The 26,270-nt window shown below is 34.3% G+C and overlaps 2 protein-coding genes across 2 annotated transcripts; both read left to right on the plus strand.

The window, feature by feature from the left end:
- Positions 1-324: 324 nt before the first annotated feature.
- Positions 325-8,499, plus strand: LOC115995374 (protein DETOXIFICATION 27-like). The gene is made up of 8 exons (XM_031119924.1): positions 325-897; positions 1,142-1,683; positions 2,146-2,232; positions 2,553-2,609; positions 6,663-6,901; positions 7,045-7,163; positions 8,027-8,116; positions 8,194-8,499. The coding sequence occupies exons 1-8, from the start codon at positions 601-603 to the stop codon at positions 8,251-8,253; spliced, it is 1,491 nt and encodes a 496-aa protein (XP_030975784.1). The 5' UTR covers positions 325-600; the 3' UTR covers positions 8,254-8,499.
- Positions 8,500-11,195: 2,696 nt separating this feature from the next.
- On the plus strand, positions 11,196-25,226 carry LOC115950397 (zinc finger MYM-type protein 1-like). Its single transcript, XM_031067601.1, has 5 exons — positions 11,196-11,201; positions 18,782-18,842; positions 19,453-21,000; positions 21,373-21,818; positions 25,170-25,226. The coding sequence occupies exons 1-5, from the start codon at positions 11,196-11,198 to the stop codon at positions 25,224-25,226; spliced, it is 2,118 nt and encodes a 705-aa protein (XP_030923461.1).
- The last annotated feature ends 1,044 nt before the right edge of the window (positions 25,227-26,270 follow it).

Consider the following 26,270-nt stretch of genomic DNA (forward strand, 5'->3'; position numbering starts at 1 on the left):
GATGAGTTTATGGATCAATTAATATTAAAAAAATTCAAATGACATAAAATTTGGTAAAACAGATGGTTGAATTTTCAATATATTAATCATATAAAAAATTATTATATGGTATAATTTTATTGCCTAGTTTGTTTTTGTTTTTGACGAGACCTTGGGTATAGCTGGATTCTATCATTTTTTATCATTCATTTAACCATAAAGTAACTATAATAATAAAGTTCCTATCTGTCCATAATTAAAAAAAAAAAAAAAAATGGTCTAATAGATACTCCGTATTAGTATTATAAACATTAAACACACGTCCTTGGCTCGTCGGTACAGACGTGGTTCAAGACCTCCCTCCTAATCATTCGTGATATATATAAAACAAAATTTATTGGCAACTTAAATAAACAAATTCACCAACTGCCATAATAAACCAAAAGCCAAATACTTGTCCCAAAGAATGATTCTTTGAAGTTCGAACCCTCTGTGTGTGTGTGTGTTTTTTTTCCGCTGAAACTCTCTGTCTCTGTTTGGATGCCAAGATTCATAAGAAAATAAACGAGGCTATTATTCAGTACAGCCAAAAATATAAGATAACAGATTGAAAGATCAAAGATGTCTAGTAGTGGGGCATTAGAGGATGCCAAGGTTCCCTTACTGGATAATTTGGCTTCTACCGTCCGATCAAGTGATGGACAGGATGTTGATGATCAAGACGAATATCTTGCTAGGAGGTTTTGGATTGAATCAAAGAAGCTGTGGCACATAGTGGGTCCTTCAATCTTCAGTCGTATGGCTTCCTACTGCATGTTTGTCATCACCCAAGCCTCTGCTGGTCACTTGGGTGACCTTGAACTCGCTGGAATCTCCATTGCCACTAATGTCATCGTTGGCTTCGACTTTGGCCTCTTGGTATGTATTGCTCACTTGAGTTTTTGGTTTCGTTTTTAGTATATATTGCACTTTAAGCTTTCATATATAGTTAGAATTATGTTTAAATGGATAAATTCACAAATTTCAGTCAAATTTTTGGGAGAATAAGTAGTTTTAACATGTATCAGAGCAGAGCAGAGCAGGACATTTTGAATTCGATAGTTTAATGTTACTTATGTGACAGTTTTTTTTAATGGTTGTTTTTCACTTTTTTGTGCATCAGCTGGGAATGGCAAGTGCCCTAGAGACATTATGTGGGCAAGCGTTTGGGGCCAAAAAGTATTACATGTTAGGTGTATATATGCAGCGTTCATGGATCGTTTTGTTCGTGTGTTGTGTCCTGCTTTTGCCTCTCTATCTATGTGCTTCTCCGTTTTTGAAGCTATTAGGACAGCCTCCAGAAGTGGCGGAGCTATCGGGGCTGGTGGCTTTGTGGATGATACCACTTCATTTTAGCTTTGCATTTCAGTTCCCTCTGCAGAGGTTCTTGCAGAGCCAGATGAAGACTGGGGTGATTGCTTGGGTGTCTCTGCTTGCACTAGTGGTGCATGTGATTGTGAGTTGGCTGTTTGTGTATAAACTTAAGCTCGGTGTGGTTGGTACTGCCGCTACTTTGAACTTTTCTTGGTGGGTTTTGGTGTTTGGGCTTCTCGCTTATACTGTCTGTGGTGGATGCCCCCTTACATGGACTGGTTTCTCCGTTGAAGCATTTTCTGGTCTCTGGGAGTTTGTCAAACTCTCTGTTGCTTCTGGTGTCATGCTTTGGTACCTCCCTCTCTCTCTCTCTCTCTCTCTCTCTCTCTCTCTCTCTCTCTCTCTCTCTCTCTCTCTCTCTCTCTGTGTGAAAACTAGGCATTCAATGATTTGCTTATGCAATCATATGGTTTTTTCATTTTTCCTTTTTGCTTGTTTTGCTTTTTTCTACTTTTTCTTTTTTACCCGAGCGTTAGTTTCTTCTTTTTGGGCAAGGGTCTTGAGCTCATGTGGACGGTTAGGATTTAGGATAGAACCACATGTTCATAATGTAACTGGGACATGATAAAATCTCATAATACTTTTATAACACTTTTATTTTTAATTAAAATGGGTCTAAATTTAATGTTTTATAATTTTATTTTTATCTATAAAAAAAAATACACCTTTTAACTGTTGTGACATTCTATCATGTGCTTTTTGTTCTTTTGGCTGAATAACTAAAGATTATTTCTTTGTAATTCAAATTTGCAGCTTAGAGAATTGGTATTACAGAATACTTTTACTGATGACTGGGAATCTGAAGAATGCTGAGATTGCAGTGGATGCTTTGTCCATATGGTAATTTTTATCTGTTACATGGCAAGAGACTACGTCTGTGTCTGATGATTGATGAAGAATTTTAGTCTGCAATTATTTTAAAAATAAGTTACCTTCCACTTTCTTCAAGCAAAAAAAAAAAAAAACTTTCACTTTTAGAAGGCTATATCAAATTTTATTAATGTCTTGAGTAATGAGTGATCAGTTTTTTTTTTAATATATAAATATATATATATATATATATATATATATATATATATATATAACCAAACCCTCTATTATTGAATAATCATTTGCCAATTTGTGGACTAATGCAATTTGTCTCGTTTGGCAATTGGCAGTATGACCATAAATGGGTGGGAGATGATGATTCCTCTAGCATTTTTTGCTGCAACCGGGTATGGCTTTTTTTTTAGGGTTTGTTTGGGATCCACTTATTTTGTTGAAATTGAAAACTTTTTACTGAAAATACTATAAATAAAAAATAAAAATTAATTGAAATAATACAGTAGAATTCATGAATAATACGAAAAAGTGCAGTAGGGTCATGAATAGTAGCAAAAATAAATTAAATAGTAAAATATACTGATTTTTTAATTTAGAGCCAAACTCACACTTAATATGCCTGACCATTCATCTTTAGCCGTATGCTGAAATTGCATTTTGTGGGCTCAAAACATTAAATTGGTAGAGGGGCTAGGTGACTGTCTGGAATATCTTTCTTTTTTTTCTTTTTTTTTTTGGGTTAAAACTGTCTGGAATATCAATTTGAGTCATGGAATGGTTACATTATTGTGACTTGTGACTTGTGATGGGTCAAGATGGAGTAGTTTTTTGCAATTTTCATTTAAATGAATTGACAATGATAAGCTAGCTGAAATTTTAGCATCCACCAAAAAAAAAAAAAAAAAAAAAAAACCACATGAGAGGCCATGATGTTCAATAAAATTCCAATTGGGTTTAGTGACAAACATATGCCATAGGATTTGTTTAGCTAACATGGGTCATGCCATATAGATAGAGACAATGATAGTGAAGCCATTAAGCAACAAAATAACAAAACAAAAAAGCTGTGAAGTCCTTGTAATAGTTTTAATTAATAATGTATTCTTTGTTGTCGTTGAGAGCCTAAAGTTGTGACTTGTGACTAGTATTAGGATTGAATTTCGAGGGGTTCATATTGACAGCCAATTAATATTCCACCACATGATCCAATCCAATCTAATCTTTACTTTCTAAGATTTTATAATCCCTGTTGTTTTGTTTCTATGCAGAAAATAATTCTTTTATGTCATTGCTTTATAGAAATAATAATATAATTACAATTATTACAAAACATGCATCTAACATGTCAAAGTTACGTCTGGTTTTCACTTTCATCCCTACAAAGACAAGCTTGCTGGAAGAGTGTCATCATCTTATATACGTCTCATTCAGTTCTGAACAATTGGCTAACAAAATTTCCTTTGTTCAAAAAAAAAATAAATAAATAAAGAATTTGGGTACCAACAAAGAGACGAGCACAGAGATACATGAATGACGTGCTAAGATGGGTACTTGAGGAATAGAGCTTGAGAATATCTTATCATCAATAAAGAGTAATGATTAGGAGTGGACAGTATAAGTTTAATTAAACAATATTTTTAAAATAAAAAATTTAGTTAAGTGATCCAAATAATTATACTTTAACACCATTTGACATATACCACATCTAAAAATACGAAATATAAAAGTAATAAAACTCAATACAAAACCACTCTGAGAGCTAATACCCTAGAAAATTCATTGTAGAGGAATAGTTACAATAATCTACTTTTAATAACCTTGTATAACTAGACTCTTTGTTGTAATATCCGCAAACATTTCACTTGTAATAAACTTATAAGAAAAGATCTTTGTGGTTTCAAGAATAATTTAGAGTTCCAGGTGTATAAGAACATAGATTTATTTATTTATTTTTGTGTATTTGTTTTGATTTGGAGCTAGTGGAAGTGTATCACCCAAATAATAAATTAAACCTATTACACAAGAAACCAATAATTAATGTGGTTGGGCTAACTCCAAGTCTATATCTACAAGCAACACCAACCAAAATTTACTATCAATAATAGGAATTGCAATCACACATAAAGTCTCACATAAAATTCTGAAATATAAACTGACCCAAAACTCCAATACACCAAAATATGCCCCACACTAAGACACTAGACAATAATTATAGTAATTGACACACCTCCTTATTTTCTTTTCTTTTAAATGTGAGACTACCACTTTTAGTAGGAGTAATACACCTCCGTTTTATTCTTCTAACCGCTGCAGGATTCCAAAATCAATAAGGTAATATCTAAACTTCTCTTATCATGGGATGGAGTCAACAAATCTTCTCCTCCAACTATGAGTTCGATAGTACCTTTGTAGGTACTCTCTTTGCATACTCATTATGGGTAGGGGTGCTCCACCTCTCTCTCTCTCTCTTAAAAAAAAATTGAGTGCAAGCAATACTTGAACTTCACAATCAAACTTGGCTTCACAAGCATATCAATCACACTCTCTTTGGGTAGCTATTGATCTAGGCTCACCCCTAATACAATTTTATTGATACTACCCAATTTGTTATGTTTTGACACTATGATTTGCCAAAACATCTATGAACCCTAAAATTTGTTTAGGTGGCACCAAAGTAAACAAAATCCATTTGGGATAGCTTAAAATTTATTGATTTATTTAACGTAAAAATTAAAGTAAGTAATAGTATAGACGACTTTATATATATGTAAAAAAAGGTTTTAAAAAATTATATATAATCTAGCTTAAAAAATAAGTCAACTCATAAGCTTAAATAAACTTGCGTAAAGCAAAAACAAAAAACAAAAAACAAAAAAATTGAACCATTGCATGCATATGAGTCTATTGTTGTATTATGTGAGTGTTTGGATTCATGTTTGCACATCTGCGTTTTCACTTTTCAGCGTTCTTTTTTTTTTTTTTTTTTTTTTAGTCACAGTTGTTGACTTTTCTCCCGTGTACAGTGCACATCATAGGTCCCGTGTACTGTTCACGGGTCTCACAAACTTCAATTTTCAACAACTTTTTCATTAAAAATGGGTTCTACAACACTATTCACACATTTAAAAATTATTTTGCTACCGTGTTCTCAGTTTTCAGCAAAATAAGTTGTATCCAAATGAACCCTATATATAGGGTAAACTTGTTACACCCGAACTGTTTTACACTTTAAACACCCCAAAAGCAATTGAAACTATGACTTGAAGTTACAATTTGTTTGTTATAAACACTACTCATTATATATTGGTTTGGAATTTTCTAAATGGGGCATACAGTTTGCCTTTTTTTATTGTGATACATGAGCTTGTGACTTGTGAGGCATGCATGATGCATCCCTCCAATGACAACAATGTGCATATGTAGCCAGGGTATGTAACCAGGCCAGCTTTGAATTACAATGAAAACTTGTTATTATATATGGTACTATGCTAAGTTTAATTAAAACTAAGGCTGTGTTTGTTTTGGGTGAAAATCACTTCCGTAAATGCTTTTCTGTAAATGCGGGTGTTTGGTTGGTCCGAAAAATAGAATTTTCCGGAAATCAATTTCATTTGACTGAAAAAAATATGCTTTGACCACGAAAATTCATTTCCGTTCCTATTTTCACTTCAAATGGTTTCCGGAGAGAGAGAGAGAGAGAGAGAGAGAGAGAGAGAGAGAGAGAGAGAGAGAGGAAGAAGAGGGCGAACCTCGAGCTCTAGTCCAATCCGACGATCGCCGGTGAACCCCGAGCTCCAATTCGACGATCACACGCACTAGTCGCACCGGTCTCATCAATCGCAGCACCGCACCTCTCGATCTTGTGAGCTCCAGTCCGACGATCGCCCGCACCACATCACACCGGTCTCGTCGATCGCAGCACCACGCCGATCGCACTGCGCCGCTCAATCTCACCTTCGACCCACCGATCTTCAACCCACCGATCTCTCTCTCTGTGTGATTTTGATTTCTGTGTGATTTTGATTTTTGTTGTTGTTGTGGTGGTGTGGTGGTGGTGTTTTGGTGGTTGTGGCTTTTGATTGCTGGAGTTTGCTGCCGTGGGTTGAATTGCCATGTGAAAAATTTGTAGGAAAATAGCATTTTTAGAATAGAACCAAACACATGAAAATATTTTCTACAACAATTTTCATAATGCAATCAAACACTTGAAAATATTTTCCTTTCCGGAAAATAGCATTTTCAGAAAATATTTATTTTCCAGAAAATATTTATTTTCCAGAAAATATTTTACAGGAACCCAACACAACCTAAAATACTCTGAATTCCATTTGTATAACATGCAACAGATGCGTGTGTGTATATATACTTGACATGAAAGAATTTCAGTTCATGAATAGGAAGAGAGAAAATCCCAATTATATTAAAGCCTTCTGGTGATAATACAGAGTGAGGGTCTCAAATGAACTTGGAGCTGGCAATGGGAAAGGAGCTAAATTTGCTACATTAGTATCGGTGGTGACATCAATTGTAATTGGCCTCTTCTTCTGGTTATTGATAATGTTTTTCCACAATGAGCTTGCCTTGATATTCTCTTCAAGTAAACCTGTACTGGAAGAAGTGAACAAGCTTTCGATCCTCTTAGCCTTCACAATTCTTCTCAACAGTGTTCAACCAGTTCTCTCTGGTAATGATTCCTTCATAGATTTTCCCCTCATTATTTACAATGGGTATAAATAGGGGGGAAAAAAAGAAGCTACATATTTTGAATTTTATATAGTTAACTTAATTTAATTTTACTATATATATTTTTTTAATTTTTTTTATCAGGCGTGGCTGTGGGATCTGGATGGCAAGCATATGTTGCATACATAAACTTAGGTTGCTACTATCTGGTTGGGGTGCCGCTTGGATTTTTCATTGGATGGGTCCTCCACCAAGGAGTTATGGTACGTATTGTTATTTCAATTGAGTCAAGGCAAGCAAGCCAAAAACACTTTGTAATGACTATATGCTATCCAATTGCTGATCTCATTGTGCATCTCATGCCCACATAAAACTCAAGCTCGTCTAGAATGAATTTCACATTAAAACTAGGAGGCAAAAGTTGAAAACAAGATAATTTGAAATTGATCAGATTAACCTGCAGGTTGGTATGTACTTAGACTAATTACGAAGAAAGTGTGTGAAGAATATGCTAAACTGAGATAAAATATTTTGGAAGAAATTAATTAGGTATCCTGCAGCAACTCTAACTAGAATCATGTTAGGAAAGGTGAGAAAAAATTTTCCCCTAGTTCAGAGCCATTATTTGCACAGTATTCTTAAGTTGTTTCTAAGATGCTTTAGATTCTCTTGGATTCTTGTGAAATGTGACTGCAAGAAATGCATTCACCAAGTTAAAATGTTTTCATGTACTTCTGCACCAGAAATTTTTTTTTTAGCTTCATATTAAAAGATTATAATTCATAAGATAGACGTTGAAGCTAACCTTACCTGATATTTCGATAAAACTATCTTCGATGCATAAACCTTACAAAGTGAATTCTGCAATGATATATCATTGAAGTTATGCAACCAAATACATTAATTAAGCAAAGTCCAGGTGGGTGGTCTAGTGGTCGGGCCCTGGGCCCACAAGACTCTGGTCTTGGGTTCGAGTCCTCTTGATAATCCCCACAAGTGAGGGTAGCCACTGAACTAGATTGATTCATACTAGATAAACTGCACTGAAATTCTTCTGATTTCCATAACATGTATCCATTAAGCCATTAACAACATTGCCTTCTGACATGAAAATAAACTCAATCAGGGAATTTGGGCTGGAATGATTTTTGGTGGAACAGCTGTTCAAACCTTGATATTGGCCATCATTACCATGCGATGTGACTGGGAAAAAGAGGTAAAATCCTTTTGTATTAATTCTGTTTTCTATACATAATGACTTATCATTTTATTTCTTGTGTTTTGAAATTGCAGGCTGAGAAAGCAAACGTGAACCTAAGGAAGTGGGCAGCTGACACAAAGCAAGAACATTAATATGGTTTGAGAAAAGAAAAACATACCGGGAGTCGGTAACTATATATAGCTATTACCTCGACGCCAAAGAAGAGTTGAACCCAATAATTTGTTTCTGTCCTAGTTGATCCCAATTCGACATTAGAAGTATATTAATTTTTACCCAATAACTGAATATGTTAGTGGAATAATGTGGCTGGTATACAGTTCGATTGCTTCCACGGTCTTTTGAATTTCATTGGCGTTGAAAAGCAGCCTTTATAATTAGCTCCATTACTCAATGAAATTACAAGAGCTCTTAATTATTCTTCAGTAGAAACAGAAAAGAAAAAGAAAAAAGAAGAATAAGAAACTATCTATTAGTTGACATTGGTAAAGGTTTTTAGATTACCAGCACTAATTCCTAACAGGTTCATCATTTGATTGCCAAGAAGAACAAATTTTCACTGCCTCTGATTTAGCAATCAAATGTAGAAATAAATCGAAAAGTATTAATCCAAATATCCATCTCCATGGTAGTATTTTTTCACGTCTCCACCAATTTGCTTTCAGGGTTGCTCTGAAACCTCCCGAGTTACAGGGTTTTATTAGGTTGTGGTCTGAAACCATTTGTTATGATTCGAGCAAAGTGCTAGTTACGTATACAGCAATTCTCAAAAGGACTAATCAGGTTACAATAATTACTTTTTGTAATTGTTCTGATAGCCTATATTTACCTAAAAACCACTAGATGTACAACCCAATATACGCTAGTGCAACACCTACACTAACGCAATTTAATTTAACCCAAACAATGTGAGGTATCTCGAGTGGATCGTCACTTACTCTTGGCAAGAAATATTCAAATCTGTGAAGTTCCTGGAATCATATTCTGCTTCTTTTTAATGGAATAACCATTCAACATGATGAACAAACATGACTTGTGCTTTCTGAAAATTCTACTTGTTTGAGCATATTTTAATATTTTGTACAAAGTGATTACAGATGGATCGATGCCTTGTGTTGATTAATTGAGGCCTTGGATGGATTATTTGACTTTGTTTAAAAGGAAATGTGGTTCAGTATTGCCTCAATTAAGAAGACTTTTTATACTTAAAGTAGGAAATGCAAGTAACAATGAACTACAAAATGCAAGCAAATTAAGTTATCAAGTATCAGTACTAATTTCTAGGTAAGAACAAATGTCATTGGATTCCAAGTAACTAAGTCATTCATGATGACACTAAATTTGATTGCAAACAGAGCAGTTTGACCCATGTATAAGTGAAAAAATGTTACACGGGTCGAACTGTTACATGTGAAAGCGTAAAGGCATTTGATTGCATTTTTACACCTTTCAAATGTTACTTTAGTTGTTATCGAGTCTTATTTTATATTTTGAGTCATTTTCCTATTCAGTTTAGAAGTTATGAAGTATTTTTTTTTTTTTTTTTTTTGTTCATTATTAGTAATTATAGTCATTTAGGAATAAGTTATTTAGAGTCCTAATCCTTCAAGGAAAGGATTTAACAATAGCCTATATAAAGGCATTATTGTAGTCAATGATATTGATAGTAAGATTGATTCTAATAAAATTCCAGAAGCTTATTTTAAGCTTGAAAGATTGCTTAGGAGGTGTGATTGTATAGGGTTTTTATTTATCTTATTTCTTGTTCGGGTTTTTATTTATCTTATTTCTTGTTCTATCCTCTGTTTTAACCCCAAACAGCCATCAATATTTAATATTTCTTACTTAAAACCCTTTAAACATCAACTTTATTCAAGAACTCATTAAGAATTTTTTTTTAGTGTTGAATTCTTAAAGATCCTACATCAAATTTGGTATCAAAGCAGGTTTTGTAGAAGTGGAGTGGCTTGGCAAGACAATAGGATGCTTACTGAAGAGAAATTCTTCAACGACACTTTCCAGATTCTGTTCTTAAGCATTTGTTTACCCTTGAGCAAGATGACATGCGTCTGATTGATTATGAAACGAAATATAAGAATTTATTCATTATGTCTAGATTTGCAGAAAACGAATGTATGACTATTGCTAGATTTAGGAGTGGGCTAAGGTATGAAATTAAGATGGAGATTTCTCATTGTTACTTGGAAATTCTTGCGATGCTATAGATACATGCTCTAGATACGGCTATTCATTTTGAGATGATTGTAACATTTATTGAAAAAATCTACAATTTTCAAGCCTTAAGCATAATGTTGAATTGCCAAGACTGCATGCACAAGGGACTGTACACAGGACTAGCCGGTAGAAACTCTAAAACAAAGTGAAAGTGCCACAAAAGGAAGTTGTATGCCAATAGGTCAGAATGGTTTGCTAAGAAGGTAGAACAACTAGATGAGCAAATAGTATACCTTAGGCTTGACTCTTGACTCTTGAGGTGCATTAAATATATACAATAAAGTACTCTCATATTTGCATAATTAACCTTATTTTTATGTTAATGAAAATAAATAAAAGACAAGGAAAAAAAGAAGAAGAAACCATCCTCAAAGTTTCAGTGCAACCATGTGGAATTACAAAGTGGGCTAATTGTCCAGCCAAATTAAGGAGTAATTTTAGTGTCACATGAATTGTCACAACTATCTTATGTATTAGACTATGATTGACTGTTTGTCACTTTTATATGGATTCATCACTTTTTCTCCACCACTCATAGTTTGCCACATGGATAGTCTAATACAAGTTATGTCATTTTATGTGTTCTTAGGGTTTTTCCAACTTAAAAGCCACACGTGAAAGCCAGGAAAAGAAAGAAAAAATAAATAAATAAAAGAAACTAGGGAAGTTTCATGGGATAAGAGATCTACAGGCTTGAGGGTTCTAATTTGATGGGTCTATCCGTTAATCCAACGAAATTGATAAGAGTTTTTATTGGGCCACATTTGTTCTGGGTTTTGTGAAGTAAGGGCTTATGGTCAGCTTGTTGCGTGAATATAAGGAGCAAAATGAAGTAATAGAAATGGAGGTATGTTTGGTAACTGTTTTTCCTTTATCTTTTGTTTTCAAAAATAATTTTTTATTTTTGAAATTAAAAAACTTGTTTGACAACTTAAAATGGACAGAAAACAAAAATTATTCTCAAAACTTAATTTGTGAAGGAAACTGAAAACATACAGAAGACTGTTTTCAATTTCTAGTTTTCAAAAGTCAAAGAAAACATGCATTTGATTTAATAAATCTGTCTCATTTAATGAGTTAGCATTAGAGTTCAAATCATAATAACAACATATTTTAGTTTTTTTTCTTCAAAAAACTATTTTTTTAATTTCAACTAACTAAACATGTTTTTGATTTCAAAAATACAAGAAAATTGTTTTTTCTTTATATTCCCAAAAACAAGTTTTTAAATTAGAAAATAAAAACTATTACCAAATATAACCTTATCTTTTACACACACACACACACACACAAAAAAAAAAAAAAAAGGAGGCTAATCCAACTTGCATTTTTAGGACAATGTTGCGGTACTTCTCTTATATAAGCCTTAGGTTTAGTTAAGAAGATAATAGAAAAATTCGGGAGGGTAGGAGGCTGCGGCCAGGGCTGGAACGCAGTGCCGCATGTGGCTTCTTTTATGACTTTTCTCTCAATAATTGCATTGTGACTTCTCTGTTTTAGTCTAATTTAATTTAATTTTATTATTTAGTTTAATGTTTGATATTTTTTTTTTGTGTTCTATTTTAATTAATATGAGCATCTAAATTTTCAATTAAAGTTGAGGATGAAATATTGTTAAAGATTTGATTTTTTTTTTTCTTCCATAGTAGTTATTCTTTAATAATTTAATTGTTATTTCTTCATATCAATTGACTAGGATAGGAATCTTAATATGAGTTCAATTATGTTTTTCTCATAATTTAGTATTTATCTTAATTGATTGAATGATTAGTTTATTATTTCTTGATTTTAAAATTGTATATTTTTTGTGATTTGTTTGTCAATAGATACAATTAATGATTTGATTTTAAAATTGGTTATCTCTTGTTATTTGTTTCTCAACATATCCAATTGATGATTTTATTTTACATTTAGAAAGTAAAGAAGAGCATACTTTACTTTTTAAAATAGTGATTTTAATGAGAATATCTTCCATTATAATAAGATTGATTTATAGATTATTATGCAATAGTTAAGGAAAAATTAATGATCATGAATATATATACTAATATAAATTAACAAGGCAAATCCCCTTCGACAGAATGATTTTTTCATTGTCATCATTGTTTCAAGTGACAAAAAGAAGAAAGCACCTAAAAGCTTTAATCCCATGTCAAGGATGCTACTCAAGTGGCCGAGATTTATACTAATTTTATATTTCAAAACTCGAGGTTGATATGGACAAGAAAGAAATCAAGGAAAAACAATATATATTTGTTATCTAGTTTTGATGTCGACTTTTTTTAACACCTTTCAAAGGTTATTTTAGTTATTATGGGAATGACTTGTGTCCAGTGGACTGGCCACTGGACATATTGTAACGCGGACATGTGTGACAAGAAAGAAATTAAGGAAAAACAATATATATTTGTTGTCTAGTTTTGATGTCGACTTTTTTTAACACCTTTCAAAGGTTACTTTTGTTATTATGGGAATGACTTGTGTCTAGTGGCCAGTTGCCACTGGACACATTAGGATACAGACATGGACACGAACACATGTCTGATAATGGACACATGTCTACATCACAACACGTCCAGTGGCACTGGCCACTGGACACAAGCTCCCCCCAGTTATTATTAAGTTTTTTAGGTTAGAAACTTGTTGGATCAATTTAACTTAAATTTTACAAGAATTAGGGCAATTTGGTAATTTCAAAAATATTTGGAATGCGCTATTCTTGGCTGTACCGAACTGGCATGATGAGTCTTATTATATGGTTTAGAAGTTAGTAATTCTTTTTATTAGAATCAATCTCACTATGAATATTACTAATTTTAGGAAATTATCATCCTAATCAATTTATCAAAAAACTCTATTTTCGTTTTCACTTGACATCTCATTTGACTTTGTAATCTTTCATGTCCAAAAAAAATCAATAGAATTCAATAAAATAAGGGGGTGTAAATCAAATACTCAATAAAATGAAGCATATTAAACACATAATTCAAAATGTGCATTTTTGTAACTGGGTTGATAAATCCTAAAACTCATTATATAACATTTTATCTCATACCCAACAGGTATTTTACTTAGGATCTGAAAATAAATTTTCTTTAGCAACATGTCATAAATATAGCTATATTAGATTGCGGTGATAACTCCACAAGTATAAGTGCTTGTGGGGTGTGAGGGGCAAAGGTTCGGGTTTAAATCTCCAGGAGGGAGCTTCACACATATATACATTTAAATTAGGTCATAATCGAATTTCTATCTTGTATCCAAAAAAAAAAAAAAAAAAAAAAAAAAAAAAAAAAAAAAAGATCCACTAAATAATTTTCATATATTAATTTCACAAAAATAATGAATTTGAGTGGGGCTTTTATAAAATTTTTATAATCTATTTGTAATCTATATGTTATTCAAAATTACTAAACTATGCATTCCTAGTCCCAATGCATTTCTACCTATCTTTTAGAGATTCACATTAGCGGTGCTAAAAAGTTTAACTTTTAACAACTTAAAAAACTACTTTATTTATTTTGACACTTTACTTTACAATACACTCTTCATCAAATACTCTATTTTTTGCCACTTCATTTAAATATTCTTTCTTTATTCTTTCTTTATTATTTCTTTTACCACTTAAGTCTCTCCCACTCTAACTTTCATTTAAATAATTTTTTTTTTTTTTTTGTTTACCATCTAACTACAATAAATTGTCACCGTATCTAGGTGTTAATTTTTTTTTTAGATTTGACACCCTTATGTAGTGGGTTTTTTTAGTGTAATGTGAATGCTCTTAGACTTGGTTTAAAAAAAAGAAAAAAATTATTTGTTTATTTGTTGAAAGTTGGTTAAAATATAGTTTTATTTAAAATTTGTGAGGCTTGAAAATCAATATATAAGCAAATAAACTATTAAAAAAATTAAAAAAAAAATCTTATGACAAACAAATAGTAATTGTAAGGACCAAATAAACTGGCGGCCTAAGCCCACTTAGAACAGTGAGTTGTACAGTCCAACCTTGGCTCAAATCAATAAATTTATAAGAGAGGGAAACAAACAACAAGAGGGGCCTCTGCCCGAGGATGAAAATAAGGAAGAAAGGGCTAATGTTATAGAATAGATGAGCAAATGCCTCCTTACAAGCCTACCCGAGGAGGCCAATGTTATACAGAAAATTGTACTGTTCACTCTTGAAAGCTCGAAAATATGTTAAAAACACAAGAGCTGTTTAGACCCCAATTAAAATTACGGCTAGATTACTTTTACTCTAACTTATCTAAGTGCGAAAATAAGAGTAAATGAAGCGCAATCAACCGATACTACTCTAGTGCATAAACATGAACAACAAACAATAAAAGTAAAGTACAAAAGTAAGGAAAGAGAGATGCAAACACAAGATAACACAGCGATGTGTTATCGAAAAGGAAATCGAAGAATTCGGCGAAAAACCTCTCCGCCGCTCTCCAAGCGGTAAATTGATCTACTAGACAATAAGTTGGAATACACGAATAGCAAGAGACCCTCCAAGCCTAATCTACCCAATGTACCTAAGACCTTCAAGCTCCTACTCCAACAAGACTTCACAGAACCGTGTCTTGTCTAACTTTCCGGATCCCACAATACGCCCGATTGCATCTGCCAAGCCTCATCGGCTTCTTTTGGCAATTCCCCAAAACTTCCCAAACTCCAAAATACTCTCTACACTCTGAATAGGTGTAGGTTGTGTTTGGATACAAATCTCCTCTCAAGGTATGACAATGGGAGAGGGAAGGAGAAGAGACAAGAATGATTTTTCTCTAAGGATGAGTAGCTCTCTCTCTAAAAGATGAGTGTGTGTGTGTTGTAGAAAACCTATCTAGGGTTTTTCTCTCTGAATGGCCTCCTCTACATTTGTGGGTAATGAGGGTATATATAGTATGGGCGAAGGGTAAGGAAGTCACACATAAAAATCCTCCAGGCAGAATATTTCGCGACTACCTTACGAGATGGCCTTACCCGCGAGACACTCGCGAAAATGACAGCCTAGCACGACTCTTCAGCTTCCAGTCATGTACTCCTCACATGCCCTTCCAATCATGTACTTCTCACGAACTTCTTGTGAGTTAGTCGCGAAATGCACTGATCTTCAATTAAGCTTGAGTCTTCACCAACTTAATACTAAACCCAATATAATAAAATCCCACAAAATCCAAGGAAATAAATTAAAGCAATTACAATACTTTTTGTCATGGAATAAAGTCAACGTAAAACATAGTTGTAGATCACAACTTTACAACTCTCTTCTCTCAATGTTCTTCTTGTTTCTTTTTTATTTCTTGATCCTTGTGTCTGGCCCTCCTCTTTCTCTGAAAACACTATCTTTATATACTCCTCCCTCCTTCACATCTTGACCTTTCATCTTTACCAAACTAATCTCTCCTCATGACACTTGTCTCTTTTTACATCTGAAGAAGATGGTAGAAGGAGTTTGCTTAGCTATGATTTATACTGTTCAGGTCACTTCCTCATCAATACAGCTGATAAAGTTGTTGCCCACCATTTAATGCGGAGGCAACATGCTATTCCAAAGTGGAAACTTCCCCTATTTTCACTAATTCTCTCTCTTCAAACCATTCTTCCCACCTGAAACCCCTCAAAGTCCTTTGTCTCATCCCCTCCTCTCCTTGGGCGAATTTCCTCTTCGGGCACATGATATCCCCACATTAGTACTGCATCTCTTCAACTCCGTCCTCGATCCTCAGGCATCCACAGTAACAGGTGGAATCTATAGGTGATTTTCTTGATCAAAGATTGCTTGCTAAATTTAGAAATTTTAGGTCCCATTTAGAAATCAGGAACCAATTACTTGAATCCAACTTATTCTCAATTGTAGATTCCAATTAGCTCAACTGGTAATATTTATCATCGAATAAGAGATCTGGTATTTGATCATTACCTATACTAGGGTTGTCCAGATTGATCCGGTAACCCGACTCACCCGAAAAACCGACCGGAACCGACCCAAATCCGACCAACCCAACTGCTCCGGCGGGTCGGCGGCGAATCTTCACCACCAGAAACCGATTCCGGCGGATCGGTTTCGGTTTTCCTCCCCTAAAACCCGAAAAACTCGAACCGACCGAAAGATTTCCAGTTCCGGCCAAAATTTCCAGATCCCGACAAGAATTTCCAGTTTCCGGCAAGAATTTTCCAGAATCCGGCGAAGAAACCCAGATTCCGACGACATTTCCCTTCGATCCAGTGAGATTTTGACTGGATCTTGAGAAATCTCATCAAATCCAGTTAGATTTTCGCCGGATCTAAGGGAAATATCGTCGGAATCTGGAAAACTATCGCCGAAATATGGGTTTCTTTGCCGGATCTGTGTTTGTTTCACCGTTTTCTCGCCGTCTTCTCAAATCTACGACTCCGACTGACTCGCCCGCCATCCGTTCATAATCTGAACTGCCTGACCTGATTACTCAGCGGGTCGGCGGCGGGTGCTTTTTTTCCCCACCCGATTCCGACGGGTCGGTTCCAAGTTGGGCACAAACCCAACCCAGACCGACCCGTGGACAGCCCTAACCTATACCAAAACTAATTGGTGTCTTATTTTGATGATAAAGAACAATTATCAGAAACAGATGCCATAAGTTGAAACTATCTTTAAAATAAAAACTCATTTTTACTGTTCTATTTTCCTTTTTGGTGTTGGATGTAAATGATGGATTACCTTATGCATTCTCATTATCCTCCTCATGAAAATATAATCTTTATTTCACTTGAAATTTAAAATTATGTGGTATTGGACACACTTTTAAATTTGCAATATTTAATCTAAACCATGAAAAATATTGATTTTGTTATAAGTCTTATAACTCAACTAGCACTTCTTAATATTTTCAATGAAAATGTTCAGAATTCAAACTTGTCACTCTCAACTATTAGATTATCAAAATAAGAATAATTTTTTAGATAAAAGTTAATAATTTGCATCTATTATAATTTAGAAATATATGTATATTTATTTTTCAAACAAATAAAAATGATAAACTTTAGAGATAAGTAGTAACTGTAATTTCTTTTTTAAACATAATGGGAAAAAAATCCTAAATTTTAGGAGTTCTATTTTTTGAATTCAAAATAAAATTTGTTATTTGACATTTATGACTCTATTTGTAAATGAAGCTACCCTTCATTAATAAAAATATTTTTGAACCATATAAAAGTCTAGTTGAAAGAAGAAGATCCTCTTATATATAGTATAGATAACAAAAAGGAGACTAAAAAAACCCTTAAATTACGAACTACCAAGTGAGAAATTATTTACTATACCAAGAAGACTACCTCAGCCAATAATATCACATCATGTGTTTAAATTATTAACTCAGACTCTAGTCACAAATATCTATCAAAAATCTCTAGCTGTGCTATCTCAAGGGATTGGGACAAAAGGTTGGGAGTGTCCCACACCTTTTTTTTTTTTTTTTTTTTTTTTTTTTTTTTTTTTTTTACAAGAGTAGAAACCTAATTTAAGTTTATATGTGTGTGAAGCTCCCTCCTGAAAACTTGAATCCCAGCCCTTACCCCCATACCTTACAAGCACTTATATTTGTGGAGTAACCATCGCATTAAAAGTGTCAGGTGATAAATGCAGGAACGGACCCAGGTACAAGGCAAAGGGGGCCCGAGCCCCCCCTGGGCCCAAAAAAAAAAATTTTTAGCAAGTAAAATTTTTCCAAAATAAAAAAATAGGGGCTTGGGCCCCCCTGACATTTTTGCTCCGGCTCCCCTTCCCCTAGCCCATCATCCAGCATGAACCCCCCTTCCCCTAGCCCATCATCCGACCAACTCAGAGCAGAGCCCATAAGGCCATAACCCATGTCAATCCACAAAAAAAAAAAAAAAAAAAAAAAGGAGAAAAAATCTCAGCCTCAGCAGTCCAAAACCAACGGAGAAAGCAAAAACCAAAGCAAAAACCAAAGGAAAAAAAAGAAAAAAAAAAAAAGAAAGGAAAGTTTGGAGACCCAGAGGCGAGAGCCACGAGCGAGAGTGCGAGACGGAGAGAGACAGAGAGGCAGCGGTGTCGCCCAGTCGCCGTGACCGCCGTGACGGAGAGAGACAGAGAGCGAGACGAGAGCGAGAGAGTCCCTGAGTGCGAACCCAGCTGCTTCGAGCGAGACCCACGTCGGCCGCCGCCGGCGAAAGCCAGACCCACGCCGCCACGTGAGACGAGATCCACTTGCTGCTGCCGCCGCTGGTTGCCGTTTCCCGATCTGCCCAGCCCAGCTTCGAGCCTTCACAGAATCACAGTTCACAGAATCAGGTATTTACTCTTTAACTCTTATCTTTTCCTTCAAATTTCAAAACCTTGTGAATCTGTGATCTGAGATTCTGAGAATCAAAGAAACTGTGCAGCTGTGCTTGTGGTGTTTGAGTGTTTCTTGTTTGTGTTTTTAGTTTTTACTGATAACTGATTTGGTGATTTGGTGCTTGTGTTGTGCTGCGGCTGAACTGAACTGTGTGTGTGTTTTTTTTTTTTTTGGGTTTTTGGCTTTGTGACTGTGTTTGTGGCTCTTGCTGCCTTGCATTATGCCTTGCATTATATAGATAAAAGAAATAGAATGATAGATAGAGTCAGATGCTTTGTTGACTGGTAGTTGGAGTGTTGGACATTAGTTGGACATAATAATAGGGAATAGGGAAAAGTGGTGTGGAGTTGCTGTTTGGGCAAAGACAAGCGACAGGGGAGAAAACAAAAAAACAAAAAAAAAAGGGTAAAGTTAAGAAAAGTTTTTGTTAATAGTGCTTGACTGTCTGTAGTGGGATTCATTAGATATTTGGATTAGTGGGTCAGAATTAGGAAGATGAAGACAAGAAACAATACAAAGATACAAAAAACATAAAAGATATAAATAAAGGAAGAGACAACACAGAGACATAAATAAAGGCAGTTTAAACACAAAGATATTAAAGGCAGACAAAAGACAAAAAGAAAAAAAATAAATCATATAATATAAGAAATTATCACACAAATTTAAAAAAAATAACGGTAATTCTTATATAATTTTTATTTTATTTGTAGATCATGAAAAAATCAACTACAATGCTTGATTTTTTCAAAAGAAAAGGTTCAACTTCAAATTCTTCTGAAGTCAACGTGGAATTGCCAACAACTAATGTTGCTATTCCAATTCCGGAAAATGCGGATGTTCCAATTCCGGAAAATGCGGATGTTCCAATCTCTCAATCACAATTTCAAAGAATTGACCTTGATTCTTTGGATTATGATCCCGGAACACGCAAACAAATATGGGAATATCATGTTAATCAACGTGATGAAATTCGACGGGCTTACATTAAAAAAGGTCCGCACCAACCTCCTCTAGAGACATTCAAAAAAAGTGGAAAGCAGAATCGTAGTTTTCAAGCTTCTTGGTATAGAAATAATTCAAAATGGCTTGAATATTCTCCTACAACAGATGCAGCTTATTGTCTACCCTGCTTTGTCTTTCATAATCCAAATGTGGTTGTGGGACAAAATGCATTTATTGTTGGTGGATTTAGAAATTGGAAAAAGGTTGGGGGCAAAGATTGTTCTTTTCAAGTTCATATAGGAAAAGATCCTAACTCAGCTCATAGAGTTGCTGAGCAAATGTGTAAGGATTTGATGAACCAATCGCAGCATTTGCAAAGAGTAGTTGATCATTTCACTACTGAACAAATTGCAAATAATCGGTTGCAATTGAAGGCCACAATTTTTATTGTGCGATATCTTGCCTTTCAAGCTATAGCTTTTAGAGGTCGAGATGAAAGTTTTAGTTCATTAAATCGTGGGAACTTTCATGAATCATTGGGTATTGTGACTTTTTGGAATGAGAAGGTTGCTGAAATAATAGAAAAAGCTCCAAAAAATGCAACCTACACATCACCTAGGATTCAAAAGGAAATTCTACATGTTTTCTCAACTAAAGTGAAGAAGGCCATTCGGGAAGAAATTGGTGATGCAAAGTTTTGCATAATGGTTGATGAAGCTCGTGATGAGTCCATGAAAGAGCAAATGGCTGTGGTGTTTAGATATGTTGATGCAGAAGGCTTTGTGAAAGAACGCTTTTTTGGGCTTATTCATGTTGTTGACACTGCAGCTTTGACTCTAAAAAAGGGGATATATTCTTTGTTATCTCAATATTGCTTAGATATACAAAATATTCGAGGGCAAGGATATGATGGAGCAAGCAACATGCGAGGTATGTGGAATGGATTACAAGCTTTGATTTTGAATGATTGCCCATATGCTTACTATATCCATTGTTTTGCACATCGCTTACAATTGGCATTAGTAAAAGCATCAAAACAAGTTGTTCCCATTAGTCATTTTTTTCTTACATTGCTTTTTCTTATCAAAATTGTTAGTGCTTCATGCAAGCGCAATGAGCAATTGAAAGTTGCCAATGCTAATGAAATAGCACGTTTGATTGATCTTGAAGAGCTTGAGGCTGGAAGTGGACTTAATCAAATTGGCACTTTACAACGACCTGGAGAAACACGTTGGAGTTCACATTTTAGATCAGTTTCTAGCTTATTAAGGATGTTTAGTTCAACTGTTGAAGTTTTACAAAATATAATTGATGGTGCAATTGATGGAGAAAATCGGGCAGAAGGAGAGTCAGCTTATGAAGGTTTAACTTCATTTGAATTTGTTTTCATCTTGCATCTTGAGAAGGAAACTATGGAGATCACTGATAAACTTTGTCAAGCTTTGCAAAGCCAATCTCAAGACATTTTAAATGCTATGCATTTAGTTTCATCTACTAAAGCACTTATCCAAAAATTTAGAGATGATGGATGGGATGACTTACTCACCACTGTGATATCATTTTGTGAGAAGCATCGCATTGATGTCCTGGATATGAATGCTCGTTATGTTGCGAGGCGAGGTCGAGCTCGTAATCAACCAGATAACGTTACAAATGAGCATCATTATCGAGTAAATATTTTTTATGCTACAATAGATTCTCAACTATAGGAACTAAATTATCGGTTTAATGAAGATGCAATGGAGTTGCTTAGGCTTAGCTCAGCTTTAGAACCTCGAGAGGCATTAAAATCTTTCAGAATTAGTGATCTTTGTTTGTTGGTAAAGAATTTCTATCCACAAGATTTCACAGATTATGACAAACAAGTGTTGGAGAAGGAGCTTTATCATTTTGAGCATAATGTACTCCAAGATCCAGAGTTCAAAAAATTGAAAAGTTTATCTGAGTTGTCTCAATGGTTAGTGAGAACTGGAAATTCAGAACACTACAAACTTGTTTATAGAATGGTGATACTTGTGCTTACTCTTCCAGTTTCTACTGCTACTACAGAGCGAGCATTTTCAGCTATGAAACTTGTCAAAACTGAACTTCGAAATAAAATGGAAGATGACTTTTTGAATGACTCTTTGATGTTATACATTGAAAAGGATATAGCTTCGACATTTAGTTTGGATTCAATAGTAGATGATTTTGAAGATTTGAAAGAGCGTCGAGTTCCCTTTTCATAGATGATTGTATAAAGAAACAATAGTGTTTCGCATCTTTTGTTTTTGTTAGGAGATTGTATCTTAATATATTAAGAAACAATAGTGTTTCGCATCTTTTGTTTTTGTTAGTAGATTGTATCTTAATATACTAAGAAACAATGATATTTGGGTATTTGTCTTGGTTGATAATTTATTAATATTATATGGATGCGTATTTGAAAAAAAAAATTTTGCTTATCTCTAGCCCCCAGCTTAAAATCCTGCGTTCGTCCCTGGATAAATGCATTATAAAACTAATAAGATCTAATATGTTCATGACATTAATTGATGGTGGTACAAAATATTTATTTGTTATGATTTCATCTACTACTTAAAAAATATATAAGACATGCACATGCATCCCGTGGTGGCACATCCACACCTGGGGTCTTGTCGGAGTTTTTTGGCATTGGTGAGTATGCATTGTACCATTATTTCTTTTTAGGATCAGAATATTTTATTTGAAATGGATGGTTGCATGGTTTATTAATTAGCAGAGGAAAAAGTTAATAAATGTCCTAAATACATTGTTTTAGAATTATTTTTAAAAATATTTTTTGAAAAAATGATACAACAATTTTTTATATTTTTTTATAAGGTAATGTCAACACTTTCTTAATATAATTTATTGATAATTCCTTTAAAACACCTGTTAACATGACCTTGCACAATTAACATGATCTTATTATTTATACTGAATAATTAGTATATAGGATTACTTGATTCGATGACAAAAAAAAGCTCCCCAAGTGATGATGGGAATATGTGCGAAATTCCTAGACCTATGAGATACAAAAAAAAAAAAAAAAAAAAAAAAAAACACGCCAAAGAAGAATAATCACACATAAGGCAATATTTACATGGTTCGGCAAGTTGCCTACGTCCACAGAATTGCAGAAATTTTACTATTCTTAGGAAAAAAATATAAAGTACGATAGTATAGTTTTTCTCTCTAAAATGCGACATCAAAAAACCTTAATCTCTCATTAAAAACTGTAACAATATTATTTTAGATTGGATCATAATTTGGATCAAACATCATTAGTCTTTACAAAGTCTTTACTTGTCATTGTACATTCAAAACAAAAAAATAAGTCCAGTTAAAAAAATACTAAAGGTAACCAAACCTTATGAAGAGAAACCCAACAGGAAAAACCTCTCCGGGGCCTTGCACAATAAACCGATTCCAATATGAATTGCGATACAAAACAATTTACAAAACCTCAATTCTTGTATCCAAACTCCCAACTTTTGCTATCAATAGACTAACAGTCTTTTATCTTCAATAACTTCTGGCATGCAAGTCAATCACCATCCGTAAATTTGATCTTTTGGAAACTTTAAGGCCACTTGAAGATTTCTTGGAAGTCTCTGGTTTCCAAATTCCTGCACCAATCCACAACGTACATTCAAGGTATGATAAGGTGTTTGGATTGATTCTTCTCTCAAATGCATGCAAGTTTGGAGAGGGTTAAGGTGTTTGAGACTATAAGGATTGCTCTGTAGGATATTGGACCTATTGGTAGTCTTAGCTTTTGTTCATATGAAATTAGGGTCTTATTCTTGTTCAGCCACAATTGAGAGTTGGTTGGCTACAAGAGTGATCAAGAAGATCAAATAAGGAAAACTTTGGACAATCTCGCTCGACTGAGTTTCAGGCGAATTTTAGGTGAAGCTCTCTATGTAATTGATATTCAAATCCTGATGATCTTTCTTGAAATCTCACCTGATACGTACAATGAACTTTGTTCAACCGAGATTCCAAATGCAGCAGAAATTTTTCTTAAGCTCTTCAACCTCAATGACTTGATAATATTACAAATGAAATGAAATGACTTGATAATATTACAAATGAAATGAATTGAATGCATGGAAATTTGCAAATACAATTGAAACTTTTGACACTTAATTTGCCAGTAATAATAATCAACCTAATACATGGCATCTTTATTCAATAAAAAAATAGTAGAAAAGAAGAGAACATCACACAAACACCTAGGATTTACATGGTTCAACAAAAGCTTACATTCATAGGTATTAGGTGATGAATTCAGTATAGCAAATAGAAATTACAAAAGTGTTTACACACTCAGAGGATAACTCACAAATAAATAAATAAACAAATCTCTGTGTGTGTGTGTGTGTGTGTGTGTGTGTGAAGCTCTCACACACTAATTCAAAGTCTCTTCCCATGTAGAGGACCTTTAGGAAAAGCCACCAATTCCTTTTGGCATTATTTATTTATAAAACTTCAATATTCATTCTTTTATGAACATGGAATATCTTTCTTTCTAGTAGATAAGAAGTAATTTTCTTGTTTATCAAGAAATAGACTTTCCTTTTTCACCAAGAAAAACTCAAGCCAAGTTAAATTAGAAATTTAAGACAATTTCTAACAAATTTTACAGATTAACGTTTAACCCAAAAGCTTAACCTCTATGAGTTTAGGGTTCAATTATGTTATGTTATGTTAACTACTAACTTTTGTAGCTTTTATCTAACATGAGATTTCAACACTTAACTAGCCACACCACTCTCATTAATATTCCAACATAATCTATAGGCATCTTAGGCTTTGTTTATTTCATTGTAAAATGTTTTCAGATGTAAGATGTTTTGTCGAATTCTTGAAAATGCCCTGATAAATTTTTTTTTTTTTTTTGCAAGGTTTGTTTAGTTGTAAAATAAAACTCAAAAAATTTTGACAACCAAAACTCAAATTCTCAAATTTCAATCAAAATACAACCACGAAGCAAGCAGAAATTCTCCAACACAAACTCAAATTAGTTGCCAAAAAAAAAAAAAAAGAGTAACCTAAATCTTTGCATCACAACATAGCTCCTTCAAGTGGCGGAAACCCAGATCAATGCCCTCAGCCACCATCAACACCTCTTAGTGGTGTAACATCGCCTCCCATGCACAATTTCGAGATTCCCCAACTATGAATCGAAGCTTCCCAATCACCATTAGCTTTGCCGACCACTACAAATCTAGGCTCATGAGCAAGAAAGAGAAAAAAATAAAGGAGGGTTGAAAAAGAGTTTTAGAGAGAGAGAGAGAGAGTGAATAAGAAAGAGAAAGCAACATTCATCCGTGTTTTTCAGAAAAGAATTTTTAATTTTATTTTAGAATGGAACCATTAACAGTAGATATGAGCTTGTTTTAAACTTTGGGGATTGATTTTCAATTTAGGGGGTCAAATATGAATTTCTTGTAACCAAAATTTTCAATTTTAATCTATTAACATATACAATTATACACTATTAAATATTTCTAAAATTCCAGGAGTTGGACCCCATGGTACCGTTCCGTCTATGTGAGACTGTGAGAGATGAGAGCTGATTTATTAAATGATCTATTAGACAACAAAAGCACTAAAATCTAAATCCAGGAGTTGGACCCCATGGTACTATTCCGTCTACGTGAGACTGTGAGAGATGAGAGCTGATTTATTAAATGATCTATTAGACGACAAAAGGACCTAAAATCTGAATCTAATGTCATTTCTTTTCTTTCTTTCTTTCTTTTTTTTTGGTTTAAAGGAAATATAAATAAAACTAGACAGCCAAAATGGCTAAGTTGGTGACAACATGACTACAAAAGCTTTCCCCATTTTTGTCTGCACTCATTAAGGCATCAATCTCATCAGATGGGGGGGAATCAAAATTTACAAGTTCTTCCTGCAAATTACAACCTTTCCTAGCAACTGCATCAACACATTTATTTGCTTCTCGAAATACATGCTTCACTGTGGTGTGGGGAATCTTGTCTAGCAACAATTTGCAATCAAACAACAAGGATGAGTATGCTGCATTAGGGGAGTTTTTGGAATTAATTAAGTCTAAAACAACTTTCGCATCAAGTTCCACTTCTAGAATTTGCACACCAAGTTGTACGGCCATTTGTAGACCATCTCTGAGGGCCCAAAATTTGGCTATAATGCTTGTACTTGACCCAATACTCCTTGCAAACCCCTTGACCCACTATCCTGCACTGCCACTTAAGACTCCACCACCTCCAGCCCTCCCTGGATTACCACACGAAGCCCCATTTGTGTTCAACTTAAACCAGTTAGAGGGAGGCTTTTCCCAGTGCACCGTGATGACAACCATAGTCCTCTGTTTGTTGATTTTCCCCACACAATAATAGTATTCCATTGCCTGGCTTATACATGGTCTGTGTAGCTTGAGGTTAAGGGGGGTATTCTCAAAAGCCTCCTTATTTCTATGCTTCCACAATTCCCATATAGCAAAAGGAAATACATATCTCCATGGGACCGAGGAGTGGTGCATTGCTTTACTCAAACAGTTGACCCGAAGCCACTCATTAACATCATCAGTGGCTTGAAATGAAGGAACAACCATAGGGGGAATATCGACTTTATAC

The sequence above is a fragment of the Quercus lobata genome, chromosome 6, assembly GCF_001633185.2.
Source record: "Quercus lobata isolate SW786 chromosome 6, ValleyOak3.0 Primary Assembly, whole genome shotgun sequence".
NCBI classification, from domain to species: Eukaryota; Viridiplantae; Streptophyta; class Magnoliopsida; order Fagales; family Fagaceae; genus Quercus; species Quercus lobata.

What these genes read in the sequence shown, in the direction of transcription:
- LOC115995374 (XM_031119924.1), top strand. Translation starts at nt 601, where the DNA reads ATGTCTAGTAGTGGGGCATTAGAGGATGCCAAGGTTCCCTTACTGGAT. An exon ending in GCATTTTTTGCTGCAACCGG is followed by an intron (nt 2,610 to 6,662) that starts GTATGGCTTTTT and finishes GTGATAATACAG; the next exon opens with AGTGAGGGTCTCAAATGAAC. An exon ending in TGTTCAACCAGTTCTCTCTG is followed by an intron (nt 6,902 to 7,044) that starts GTAATGATTCCT and finishes TTTTTTTATCAG; the next exon opens with GCGTGGCTGTGGGATCTGGA.
- LOC115950397 (XM_031067601.1), top strand. An exon ending in TGCTGCGGCTGAACTGAACT is followed by an intron (nt 18,843 to 19,452) that starts GTGTGTGTGTTT and finishes TCAAAAGAAAAG; the next exon opens with GTTCAACTTCAAATTCTTCT. An exon ending in CATTTAGTTTGGATTCAATA is followed by an intron (nt 21,819 to 25,169) that starts GTAGATGATTTT and finishes CTAAAATTCCAG; the next exon opens with GAGTTGGACCCCATGGTACC.